Raw genomic sequence first — 12,862 nt, forward strand, 5'->3', positions numbered from 1 at the left:
TGGCGAGCGGCGTAGAGCGCGGGGCAGCCGAGGGTGAGGGAAGTTCTGGGTGCTTCCTGGCGATCGGGGGCCTGGCGGGAGCCTATATCATGGAAGCGGGCGGTGCTGCGATTGTATGCTCTGCGTTTGAAAGGCGAAGCTGCAGGGTGGTGGGAGGTGAGTAGTGAGGGCAAACCACAGGGCAGCGGCGGGCGGTGATGGCGGGCGGTGCCCGGCCTTAGCGCTGCAGATCGCCAGCGCGACGACCCCAGCTCATCAGGAACACCTCTACCGTGGCCCTGCAAAGCCAGTCCTGAACCGCGCGCGCAGATTCCAGGGCTCCCAACAGTCCAACAGGATATGAGACCGCCGTCCACTTAGCCCTCTCTGCCCTCCTGCCGCCATCCGCCGCTTCTCCGTGCAGTCGCCGTCATGTAAGCCCTTCCCCGAGCTCCCCGCGTCATCTCCGCCCTGCCAGCTAACCTCCATGCCAGGGTTGTCTTCGCGCTCCTTATTATCAACAAGGCCGGTGGTCTGGTCTTCACCCGCGAGTTCCACCAGGGCCTTAACCCGCTCCGCAGCAATGACATGCTCATGCTTGCCGGCACATTCCATGGGTACATGCCCTTGCCCGCTGCATCGCGATAGGGACTCCCGCTAAGGTTTCCTCCTTTGTGTGTCGCAGTGTTCACGCCATAACGCGCTCGCTTACGCCCGCCGCCGTACTTCCCGCCGCTCTACCAGCAAGCTCCAACACGGCGCCGTCGCTGCGCCCCCAGCCCTCCGGCCTAGAGGTCCTCGAGACCGCCAAGTTCCGCCTGCAGTGCTTCCAAACCCTCACCGGCACCAAGTTTTTGCTCTTCACCGAGCCCGGCCAGCCAAACATCGATTCCATAATCCGGAAAATATACGAGCTGTACGCCGACTTTGTTACCAAGAACCCCTTCTATACTGTGGAAATGCCAATCCGGTGCGAGAAGTTCGACCGCGGTTTGGATGCTTTTGTGAGGAGCCGGGCTTGAGGTGCAGCGTTTGAATTCACGAACGTAATGCGTAATGCATAGGGTAGAACGGTGGCTGCCGGAACCCGGAGAATGGATTTTTTTGGTGATGTTTGAGCGGTGAGACGATCGTGGCTTCGGTTTGGGAGTTGGACCTTTGAAACGCCATGCCAGCATAGACCGCAATCATGCAGAAGATATAGGTTAAAAGATACCCAGTGGAGGAGAGTGAAACATCAGACGTATGCTAGATACGAAACAGGAACATTGCAAAGAGTAGAGTAACTGTTAACCTGTCATGTTGATTCAGCAGCCCCCTAAATATCAACCCACTCACCCTAGCACCGGCTGAATTTATAAGTCGGGCTGACTATCAGAACATCCTCCGCATAATTCGCATAGAAGAACTCCTTGCTAGAGTAATCGCAAAATCTCCCTCATCACGTTACCTAAACACTTGTTCCGGTATCAGACACTTGGGAGGGGTCTGGAATTAGAGTGCCTTAGGGCAGGAGCATGACTTCTCAATAAATCCGACACATTGCACTCAGAGCAACTGGTTCCAACAAAAACCACAACGTTCACTGGAATTCTGTAGAATCTATTGTATTCCCGCATTCTTTGAAACAATGATCCTTGGTGTGTAGTTAGTAATTCCCATCCACCATCTCGCAATTACGCGCAGATATCAGCGCCCGTAAGCACTGTCGGCTTATGATACTCTAACTTATGCCGTGTCCATCTTGTCATCATCCTTATCCTTCTTGTCGCTCTGATCCTTGCTACCACTTCCAGAGCCGCTCGGTTCTCCGCTCTTGCCCAGAAGAGGCTTGTTCTCATCTCCACCCTCCTCCGCAATGCCCTCAAGCTCCGACTTGCCTTCCTTGGCCTCCTGAGCCTTCTTCTCGCGCTCCTGCCTGGCCTTCTCCTCTTCGTACGACATCCTCAGCGCAAGCGCCAGCTCCGGATCCATACTGGGGTCGACGCCGAACTCCCATTCTTGACCGCCACCTTCGCCGCCTTGAGCAGCACCAGCACCAGCGCCTCCGGAAGGTGCGGCCTCCCCGCCTATTATAGGTGTCGTGACAATGGCATCGCTAAGTAGGTTCGCACTCGGTGGGATGATGGCAAGGTGCGATCCGTCGCCACCCTTGACGTTCTCGTTGAAGGCCTCAAGCTTCTTGACGTTCTCCGGAGCAAGATCGCCGAAGGCGATGATATCGACATTGATGTTGTTCTTCTTCATGCGCTTGGCAAGCTTGACGAGCGACTTCTCGTCCTCAGCGAGAGCGCTGCAGGTGAAGACGATGATGCGTTGCCGCTGAGACTTGTTCTGGCGATGCTTGAGTGCTAGCTGTATCCCCGAAACACCATTAGCGATCATAACGCGTCTGCCACATGCTTGCCGACGAACGTACCGCCGCGATGTTGATGCCCGTTGAGAAATGCGGCGATCCTCTTATCTTGGTACGGTGCAGGCCGTCCAGAATCTTGCCCATGTCCGTAGTCAGGGTGGTAAGAACCTCGGGGCCGTTACCACCCATGCTCATGAGACCGACTGACGACTCGGGGTTCGACTGGATCTTGGCCGAGAAGATGAGGTTGACGGCGTCCTCTTGCGCTTCGAATCGCGACGGGCTGTACACGCATAAGCACGAGTCGTTGACGGGCACCTGGTGGGCTCCCTACACATAGTCGCCATTCCTGCTGCTCTCGCTGTTGTCCACCCTATCCGATCGTTAGTAGGCTGAAGCTTCCAGCTGGCCAGGGTAGCTCCGCATACACTATCATAGACGCCTCCAACACCATCTTGGCTGATGTGCACGAGAGTCGCGAGCGAAGGTTCGAGGAAGTCGGGGATATCCGATGGTTGTGGCGGAGGACGGATGCGGCGCAGGAGTACGTGGCGGGTTGAGCGGAGGTGGTGACGAGCGAGCTCGGTGATGTCGATGGACGGAGCTGTCGCCCAGCTCGTCGGCGGTGGCAGGACGTTGTTCCCGACGGGCCTGGCGCCAAGCTTTTGCGGCTCCCGCTCCGCTCGTACGCGCGCCTGCCCCGTCCGTTGTTGACAGACGCGACCACCACATGCTGCATCCCGTCGATACCGTCTCGAGCAGACACGAGCCATTTCGTCTGCCGTTCCGTCCTTCGCCGACGCAACTCTCCACCATGCCGCCGCCACGCGCCAAGAAACAGCCTGCCTCGCGCGCAAACGCGTCACTCGATTCCGATGTTGTCGCGAGCTTTCCGGCGCCGCCTGCGAACTCCACGCCAGCGGCAGTTGGGCCTCGCGCCACGACTCCCGACAGAACCTCGCCTTCGAAGGGGACCATCAATATCACCGAACAACAGAAGCAGGTCCTGATGGACAATCTGCAGCTTGAGAGTAGGAGACCATGATTAGCTGGGGAACGCGCTTGTCTAACAGATGCATAGTTACTGAGAGAGCTCGCAAATTGCGGTCGCAGTATGGTCTTCTCGCCCAAGGTTTGCGGTCACGCCTTGAGATGCGCGTGAACCGTATTCCTACTGCGTTGAGAAAGACCAACATCTTGGACCTGATTGAGAAATACTCAGATCAACCCGGCGCTGAGCCGCCTGCATCAACCATTGCCCGGCCAGTCTTGAGGCCATCCGAGTCTTCTGAGCAATTGAGCCCCGTGCCCAGACGTGGAATTAAACGTACCAGGTAAGTAGCTTAGTTGCAACTTTGACGGGAATGTATACTGATACATTTATCAGCGAGGAGAGAGATCAAGAGAATGCCGACCAAGGACATGAGCAGGAGCCAGAGCTTGTCATGCCCAAGAAGCGGACTAAGACGACAGGTAACCAGAAGAAGGGACCTCCAGCAGCCAACTCTCGTGCGCGCACTGTCTCGCGCCAGGATCAACCGCTTCAGGTGCTCTCTCCTAAAGACAACAACTCTCGGACCTATCCGCGCTCGCCAATAAAGGTGGCAGAGGATGAGAAAACAGCTATCAAGACCATCCAGCACACATCACCCCTGAAGAGCAACATTCTTAGCCCCAACGAACAGCCCGCCAGGAGAGGCAAGGGCACTGCCGGTACCGGACGTGGCAAGAAGGCGGCTGCTACCCAGGAGAAGAGGACCACCAGGGCTAGTTTGGCCAGCAGTAATGGATCGGCAACCGATGGCACCACCGGCACCACGATTGTGAAGAAAGCACCGGCCGCTAAGACTGCACGAAGCACGGGAACGGCGAAGTCAGCCGGCGCCAAGTCTACGGCTGCTGCGAAGAAAGGCAAAGAGAATGCACCTGCTGCGACCGCTGGTCGTACTTTGAGAACACGAGCAAAGTAAGGTGGTGCCAAGGCAGCTGCTTTACTATTCTTCCAAATACATAGGGGGTTATTGCGTCTTTATACAGGTGTAGCGGAGTTATCCACGGCATTGAGCAAATTTGGCAGCGGTTGGCTATGAACAACAGGAGTTCAATATCTGCTTTTGGCTGGGTTTTTTGTGTCACCTCGACAGTGTCATGCGTCAGGCGACTGGATCACGGTGTTGGTGTGGTTCTTACGGCATAGTGGTTGGCACGATCAATTGCATATCTTCTGTTCAAGCTCTGTCCTCTGATTGTGATTCGAGCAGGCCTTGGCCTGCAATGTAACGATCTCACTGTATGAGTAACACTCTAACCTCGATACGGCCTATATTCGACTATTGCTACTATTTATAGAGATACTTTTCGCAGTGCTACGAAAAGGATTCTCTATTTTCTTCTCTTAACGTAAATAGAAATTAAATAAGATAATAGTACGACGTGTTAATATTATATATACTAGTACTCGATAGGGTATACAACATACGCTACTATGGACAGGATCTATGCGCACCCATGGGTATGTGTACTCGGCACAGTTTTAGGCTGCCGACAGGCTAAGGAAATTCGACTCGAGTCCTTTAAGATGCAAGATGCTCTGAACTCTATGAAAGATCAGTGAATACTGAACAGGTACAGAGGCTGGTACCTTCCAATACTGCCACACCACTACAGGCGACGTCAATGTGAGGGGCAATTTCACCTGCACTGAACCTCCCGTCGGCATGACCGAGTGCTTGTAGGCTTGGTTCAACCTGAAAATGGTATCGCCTTATTGAAGAATTAACTACTATGCTTCGTGTCATATCTAGCCTTGCAGTTGACCGTCAAGGATGAGACCGGATGCCCGAAGGTAATACCGCCGTCTACTCGCTGTCGATGCATGCAGTGGCGTGTTATCTAAACGCAATATCGACCGTTTGATTTATCCGTTCCAATCGGCCGTTCCCCTTGGGGATGGTATGCCTTGGTCATGTGCCATTTGGTGGATAGCTTCTCGCACACTGTCGTCCGGGATTCAGAGGGACATTGGCAGATCACCTCTGCCCAGTCAAGCCATCGAATAGGCTCCCGTAGGACGACGTGCTCTATCGATTGTAAACAAGCCCAACGAGGAAAGACGTGGCACAGACGAGAGGTAATATGGCAAAGACTAAAAAGGAAAGGAGCAGAGCCAGTGAGAGATCAAGAAGATGAAGCCCACAGGAATTGCAAGATTACCATGGTTCTGCAACGGAAGTAGAACTAGATGCTAGGTGCTTACGAATATCTTCACCACATCTCGGTACAAACGATCATGTGTTGAAGGATTCTCCATGGTGCATAATGTCGTTTGGGACCCTAAAGTACGCGAGCGAGTGGACGACAATCTCGGTGGTGGCTTGTCGTGCTTGCCACGCGTGTCGTGGTGGTTGCACGCAGTCCAGGGCACCTGGGACAAGACGCCAAGGTAGACAGCTTATTCTGGATCCAATGAGAGCGGGCTTATTCGGGGCTTCGGAGATCAGAGTTCGCGGCGAAAGTGGAAAGCTCAACGGGACGACGCCGGTCTAAACGGTCAGGTCCACATGGCCTACGTCACCAGTGGTTCTGAGACAGGCGCCGGCCAGGGATCATCGGCATCTCCATGGCCTGACAACTGACAACGACAGGCCCAAAGCAGGTAGCAGGTGCAACGTGCATGTAATAGACTTCGGTGTCTGGTTCCCCTCGGGATTCTTTCACGATGGCAGGCGTCGGTGTCTGCTGGGCTCGGGATCCATTTTCCCGAAGCAGCGTCGGGCGGGACGGAATGCGGAGCGAGTTGCCCTTTGTGTCGCTCTGGCCAGCGGACGTCACGCGAAAGAAGCGTGGCCGTGGAGAGGGAAAGTCTGGGGAATTTGATGAGGCTCGCACTCACACACGGGCCGGTCGCAAGCGGCGAATAGGGCGCTTTCACATGTCAGCGCGGCGACGTCAGCTGGCGGACTGGGTGCATACAGCAGCCGGATCACGAGGCGACCCTGACAGGCCGGGCGGCGCCTTCACATGCTCGAGGGGCGGCAGAACAGGGGAGCCGTGGGCGGACATGGCAGCGGTGTCGCGCGGCGGACGGCGGCGCAGTTGGGGCCCGCCGGGGGTTAGCAATGCCGCGGCGGCGATTCGCTCCTGGCCTGAAATCTGGGGTCAAAGCCGACCGAGCTCCACTAGCGCACGGGCGAGTCGCCGAGGTAAGATGTGGGGAGGGCAGCACTGGCACCTGGCACCTGGCGCCATCCCAAGCATAGCCAGACCTCAGCATTCCTACTTAACCACTGCCGTCGCCCACGTTCCCGCGCCTGCGACACCTATCTCTCCATCTCCCCTTCTGCCCTGCGCCGAATCCTCCCCGTGTCTTCGTGCAGTCCACCATGGCCCCGCGAGTTATTGTCGTCGGCGCCGGCTGTGAGCTCCCTCCCGCCCTCCGCAACCTGCTTTCCGCCGCTGACAGCCATCGCAGTGTCCGGCCTGAGTGCCGCTCACACCGTCTATCTTTCAGGAGGCAACGTGCTCCTGCTCGACAAGAACAGTAGGTCCTCCGGTGGCGTGAGCCTCACCAGCTGGCGGATGCTTACGGCCGAGCGCAGACTTCATGGGCGGCAACTCCACAAAGGCCACTTCCGGAATCAACGGTGCTCTCACCCGGACCCAGGTCGACCACGAGATCCGGGACAGCGTGAAGCAGTTCTACGACGACACCCTCAAGTCGGCCCGTGACAAGGCCCGTCCCGACCTGATCAGGGTCCTCACATACAAGTCGGCCGCCGCCGTCGAGTGGCTGCAGGATGTCTTCAACCTCGACCTGACCCTGGTCTCGCGGTTAGGGTGAGTAATCGTCGTGCACACCACTTCCGGAACTGCCGGCTAACGAGCATTACAGAGGCCACTCCCAGCCGCGTACCCACCGTGGCCACGATGCCAAGTTCCCTGGCATGGCCATCACCTACGCACTGATGCAGAGGTTCGAGGAGCTTTCCGAGAAGGAGCCCGAGCGCGTCCAGCTCATCAAGAAGGCGAAGGTGACAAAGGTCAACAAGGAGGGCAACCGGGCAACCGGCGTGACATACGAGTTTGGCGGTGAGGAGGTCACTGTTGATGGCCCGGTCATCCTCGCCACTGGTGGTTACGCCGCCGACTTCTCGGGAGAACAGTCTTTGTTGCAGAAGCACAGGCCCGACACGTACGGCCTGGCCACCACCAACGGTGCCCACGCCACTGGCGACGGCCACAAGATGCTCATGTCCATTGGCGCCAACGGCATCGATATGGACAAGGTCCAGGTGCACCCGACCGGTCTCATCGACCCCAAGGACCCCGGCTCCAAGTGGAAGTTCTTGGCTGCTGAGGCTCTTCGTGGTGAGGGTGGTCTCCTGCTCAACGGCAAGGGCCAGCGTTTCTCTGACGAGCTTGGCCACCGTGACTACGTGTCCGGCAAGATGTGGGAGGAGAAGGAGAAGGGAACGTGGCCCATCCGCCTAGTTCTTAACTCCAAGGCTTCCAACGTCCTCGACTTCCACACTCGCCACTACTCGGGTCGTGGTCTGATGAAGAAGATGACGGGCAAGGAGCTGGCCAAGGAGATTGGCTGCGGCGACAAGGCCCTCCAGGATACCTTCCAGGCGTACAACCGCATTGCCGATGGCAAGGATAAGGATCCCTTCGGCAAGAAGTTCTTCCACAACGGGCCTTTCGACATCAACGACACGTTCCACGTTGCTCTGATGGAGCCCGTGCTGCACTTCACCATGGGTGGTATCGAGATTAACGAACACGCCGAGTGCCTGAATCAGGACGGCAAGCCTTTCGACGGTCTCTTCGTCTGCGGCGAATTGGCGGGTGGCGTCCATGGTGCTAACCGTCTTGGTGGCTCGTCTCTGCTCGGGTGTGTCGTGTACGGCCGTGTCGCTGGTGAGAGTGCCAGCAAGTGGCTCTTCCAGAACCTGGTCAATGGCAGTGCCTCTTCTGCGGCTCAGCGTCTTGGTCAGATCTCCCTGCACATCGATCCCTCGCAGCCCGGCAAGGTCCAAGTCGAGTGGGGCAGCGGTGCATCATCATCCTCTGGCAACGACCAGATTGCTCAGCAGAAGCAGCAGTCGGCAGGGCCGGTTCTCAGCGGCGGCGCCGACAGCGCAGACCCCGGCAAGGTGTCGAAGCCCAACGACATCAAGTCGTTCAAGGTTCCCGAGAAGGAGTATACGCTCGAGGAGGTGAAGCAGCACAACAAGAAGGACGACCTCTGGATCGCGGTCAAGGGAGTCGTCATGAACCTGACCAACTGGGTCGATGAGCACCCCGGTGGGCCCCAGGCCTTGTACTCGCACATGGGCAAGGACGCATCGGAGGAGTTCGAGATGCTTCACGACGACGAGGTCATTCCCAAGTATGCGCCTGAGGTGGTCATCGGCCGCGTCAAGGGACAGGAGATCACGCTGGAGTACTAAGTTTAAAACCGCATGAAGAAGTGACCAAGATGGCGTGGGAATGGGACGGGTATCCGGCGTTATATATACTTCATTTGTTTGTTGAGCACGCACCTTGGCGGGGGCATGATGTCCGGATAGGCCGAAGGGAATTGTATTATTTGATACAGAAGATTTTCTTGGAGAGAATACAAAGAGTCTTCATGATCGCAAGAACATGAGCCCTTGGTCGACGAATTCGAATACGTTAAAAAAAAAATACGTTAAAAGCGTCGGAAAGAAAATCTGGAGGCAGGGAGGTGTTGCCGATACCGGGCCTGGAGACGCTAGGCTCGTTTGGGAAATAGATCGTGTCCATCGCCTACCTACTCTACTTTCTCGCGGATGAACATCTGTACGATGCAGCGGCAATGGGAACTGCCGGCTCAGATGACGCCGACCCTCTTATTCTCTCTTTCCCGACCGGTGTCCGAGATGGAAAAGGAGAGCCGAGGTACTTGCCGTTTGGAGTAGGGGAGCACGACGTCTCGTCTCACCACGGCAATAGTTGTCGAGTTGTCGTACGAGTTTTGAACGTTTGTTGTTGGGACGGGTTTGCGTGGGTGGTATATCCGTGTATGCGCGTCGGCTGATGACTGATGATTGCGTCGGGTGCGCCGGATGAAAAAGGTGGAGAGACCACATGATATTTACTGGGGGGTTTCGGGTGTCGTTCAACAGTGCTGTGTTGTCGATTCTTGCTCACTGGGGCTGGCATGGTATGCGGAGCCTTGAGTTCTTGAAAACACCGGTGAACTCATGTCTTCACGAAGCGAGCACTTCAATGGAGATATCAAGGAATAAATCGAACTGTCTTGAGGAATCTCACCGCTAGGGCTAGCCTGATCATTTAACATCTTTCAAATGTGGCTACCAGTGCTGGCACGATGAGGCTGGCAACTGGAGACGCCTGGTCTTCGATATCTTCCAGGATATACATGATGATGATGACGTGGACTGCGACTAGGACTGCAGTGTGCATCCGTACATAGATGGAACCGAATACGGAATACGACTCGACCGCCGGGCGCCAAACTGATCCTTTGCCCATGTGCTCTTCGGCGTTAACGTTTGTGGTGCAAGCTGGTATGGGTAGTATCAAAGCCTTAAGTTGCAGTCGTAAGCTCACGTGTAAAATCAGTCAGTTTTGCTAGGAATCCATTGCATTTTGAGAATTTACTACATGACGGCCCGGAACCATTTCTCTCCCGTAGAGGAATGCAGTGGCCATTCAAACTACTCGCGCTGGTCAAGAAATGGAACCGGACCCGAAAGCACACAGAAAGAACGATGCGCATCGCGAAGGGAAGAAAGTAAGGACTGATTCATCAACTTCTCCCGTTCCACACCCATGTGTTGACACACCACCCAGGCCTTTTTGTTGTGAGAGTCATCTCACCACCATGCATCTGGATCGACAGCCGATCCGCGAGGCGAGCAGCGGCGATTTGACGACCGTGCCGGAGGGCATCTAGAGGATGTCGCTGCACGTGAGGATGTCGAGGTCGACGACAAGCAGACCCTGGCGCAATATGTCAGCCTAGGACTCGACCAAGGGATTCCATCACTTACGGTGTTCTTGTCGCCCGCGCAGCACTTGACGCTGTTCGAGTTGCCGCAGACACCGCTGGCGGAGTTGGGGCTAAGGATGTTCACTGAGAGCCGGGCTATGAGCGTTGCACAAGGAGCGTGAGATGGGAAGCGGAGAGACTTACAGATGGTGGCACCGATGCCGACGCAGCTGTTGCCGAGGATGCTGCCGCTGAGGAGACCAGCAAGGAGACCGGTGTTGGTCGTCTTGTCCGTGGGGTTGCAGCATGAGACGACCTGGTTAGACGAGCAGGTCTGGGCGGCGCCACCGAGCGACTTGTCGGTGCGGGCCTCGACCTTGACATTGTCGGCCGTGGGGACGGCGCTGGCGACGACGGCCATGGAGACGACGGTGGAGATGATGGTGGAGGCCTTCATTTTGACTGGTGGGGGTTGTGGGTTGGGAACGAGAGGTCTGAATCGTCTAGTTGAACTGGATGGGAGGAAGTGATGGATGCTGATGATGTCTCCTTGAACATGAGGGTTGAGGGGGTTTATATAGTTCGACGCCCTCCTCCACTGTCTCTATTCGGTTGTATTGCCTTGCTTTTTTCCAATTGCGCTGTCTCTGTCCGTGCACCTGTTGATCGTGCTTCGCATGCACGTCGGTCTTCCCGTGTCCACACGGTGGGCATGATTCACTGTATGCAAGGATTCCAGAGACCACTTTGCCGCGCGGGCTGAAGCCCACAACTCCTCTTTCTGCTCCTACATGGATGATGGATGGTGGCGATAGGACTATTGACTTCCACCAACATCATACTACATGGACAAACAGAGTAGACTGCCTATCAGAGTGTCTTCCGATCTCCACATGAGTAGACATCACGCCGGCTTCGTTTCCGACGGTCGCTAGTCGACTTGCTCAGCAGGCTCTCGACTCAGGGGACCTCCTTTTTCGGCCAAGCCAAAGCAATTCTCCTCAAGGCAATCGTCTGCCTGCGCGGTCTAGGGTGTGATGGTCCCGACGGGCCCACCGCTAGATCAACATGCCTGCTTTCGGTCCAGGAACATGCAGGCAATCGAGATGCCCAATCCTTCAACGTGTTCCAACATTAGCACGGCCATCCGCCCAAGCCTTCACAGGCGTCATGGAATCAATGTCCAGTGAATATATTTACGCTCGGGGGGTCAAGCTGAGGGACAAAGGAGTATATGCAGCCAAGTGTCCCAATAGCTATCCGGATAAGTTGGTGTTACGGATGAATGCTTCAGCTCTACACACATGCGCCATGTATGCGGGTGCGAGATTTTGCCGTGGCACATGCACTTCTCTAAAGCGAGAGCAGGTATCCAGTTGAAGCCTCGCCACGACGTCTGACATTAGAAGTGGGTAACCGAGCAGTGCTTCCGTGACGAGTGCCAGCGACGATGCCGAATGAAGAATGCCACGGCCGACGCTAGCGCAGACATGTAGGCGTAAAGGACACTGATTCGATCACGAATCACAAACAGGGTGGCCCTCTAACCGGCTTTGCAGCTGGCTCAACAATAGGGACGGCCCGCATTAGAGCGTGGTCGTTGCGGAGCAGGTGGAACCACCTCGTAATTAGTAGGTGGCCAGGCACACTGCGGGAGATGGCCACGGTCCGCTCCATCTTCCCGTCAAGGCCTGTCAGCATCGCAGAGTCGCCCAGTAGTAGTGCAATTGCTGCCCTCGACATTTCTAGCTGCCGACGAGTGTGTATTCCCCGACCAAATCTCTTCCCAGCCCCTCGCAAAAGGCAGAAAAGCTGCAATGGAGGCACGGCTAACGGTTGGTCGGCAAGGAGCGCGCTCCGGTCAGACCCGCCCAGTGGAGAAGCAGGATCTTGGCCTGTGGGGATGATACGAAAGTGATCGACGATAATTACCACGTTCAGTGTTCGCGTCCGCATCGGGCAAACGTCCACAGAGCTAAGCCGGGACATGCAGACTAGAGATGAAAACAAGAATTCGGACGGGAGGGCGAGACAGTGATGAATAGGACAAGGGCGCTGTTGACGCCGGGCCAATGCGTTGCAGGGGTGTGTAGCGATGCACCCGAGCCGGCCGTCCGGGCTGAGGTGGAGTGCATTTATCTCCCGCAGCGGCGGCAATCTAGATGGAGGGGCGAATCGACGGGTGAGTAACGATTTTCGGAGCATAATATGGAAGTCATGGCTGCGCTGTGGCTGTCCCCGGCCTTTCTCCCGCCGTGCCGCCCGTCTTGTGCTCTCGTCCAATACAGCGGCCCGCGTGCCGCACTTGACGCCTCCCCAAACGGCCCCCCTGCAGCCGCCGCAGCTCGTGTACCCATCAGCTGCCGTCCTCTTCCAGCACTGTGGCTCCCTGCGTGTCTGCGGGGACCATCCCCGCTCTCAATTCGGCTCGCTCTGGTTGTCGGGCGCGCGATCGCTGTCGAATGGCCTGTTCCGTCTCCAGCACTCCTGCGGCTGCGCCTGCCATTTCGCCCGGAGCCGCACTCGCAGCAAATCAAGAGAAACGG

General features: G+C 56.4%; 5 protein-coding genes across 5 annotated transcripts; 3 read left to right on the plus strand and 2 right to left on the minus strand.

The window, feature by feature from the left end:
- Positions 1 to 339: 339 nt before the first annotated feature.
- On the plus strand, positions 340 to 1,001 carry SLS55_009854 (uncharacterized protein; the record flags this gene model as incomplete). The annotated part of the gene is made up of 3 exons (XM_066781248.1): positions 340 to 350; positions 474 to 596; positions 665 to 1,001. The coding sequence occupies 3 exons, from the start codon at positions 340 to 342 to the stop codon at positions 999 to 1,001; spliced, it is 471 nt and encodes a 156-aa protein (XP_066628250.1).
- A 706-nt stretch (positions 1,002 to 1,707) lies between these two features.
- RPN10 (proteasome regulatory particle base subunit rpn10) lies at positions 1,708 to 2,789 on the minus strand (the record flags this gene model as incomplete). The annotated part of the gene is made up of 4 exons (XM_066781249.1): positions 1,708 to 2,334; positions 2,399 to 2,618; positions 2,670 to 2,708; positions 2,764 to 2,789. The coding sequence occupies 4 exons, from the start codon at positions 2,787 to 2,789 to the stop codon at positions 1,708 to 1,710; spliced, it is 912 nt and encodes a 303-aa protein (XP_066628251.1).
- Positions 2,790 to 3,149: 360 nt separating this feature from the next.
- On the plus strand, positions 3,150 to 4,305 carry SLS55_009856 (uncharacterized protein; the record flags this gene model as incomplete). Its single annotated transcript, XM_066781250.1, has 3 exons — positions 3,150 to 3,366; positions 3,417 to 3,669; positions 3,723 to 4,305. The coding sequence occupies 3 exons, from the start codon at positions 3,150 to 3,152 to the stop codon at positions 4,303 to 4,305; spliced, it is 1,053 nt and encodes a 350-aa protein (XP_066628252.1).
- A 2,412-nt stretch (positions 4,306 to 6,717) lies between these two features.
- Positions 6,718 to 8,787, plus strand: OSM2 (Osmotic growth protein; the record flags this gene model as incomplete). Its single annotated transcript, XM_066781251.1, has 4 exons — positions 6,718 to 6,751; positions 6,807 to 6,875; positions 6,934 to 7,171; positions 7,227 to 8,787. 4 exons carry the CDS (start codon positions 6,718 to 6,720, stop codon positions 8,785 to 8,787), a joined length of 1,902 nt encoding a protein of 633 aa, XP_066628253.1.
- A 1,489-nt stretch (positions 8,788 to 10,276) lies between these two features.
- SLS55_009858 (uncharacterized protein) lies at positions 10,277 to 10,773 on the minus strand (the record flags this gene model as incomplete). The annotated part of the gene is made up of 3 exons (XM_066781252.1): positions 10,277 to 10,327; positions 10,378 to 10,472; positions 10,521 to 10,773. 3 exons carry the CDS (start codon positions 10,771 to 10,773, stop codon positions 10,277 to 10,279), a joined length of 399 nt encoding a protein of 132 aa, XP_066628254.1.
- Between the last annotated feature and the right edge of the window lie 2,089 nt (positions 10,774 to 12,862).

The sequence above is a fragment of the Diplodia seriata genome, assembly GCF_021436955.1.
Source record: "Diplodia seriata strain FDS-637 chromosome Unknown scaffold_11, whole genome shotgun sequence".
Taxonomy (NCBI): Eukaryota; Fungi; Ascomycota; class Dothideomycetes; order Botryosphaeriales; family Botryosphaeriaceae; genus Diplodia; species Diplodia seriata.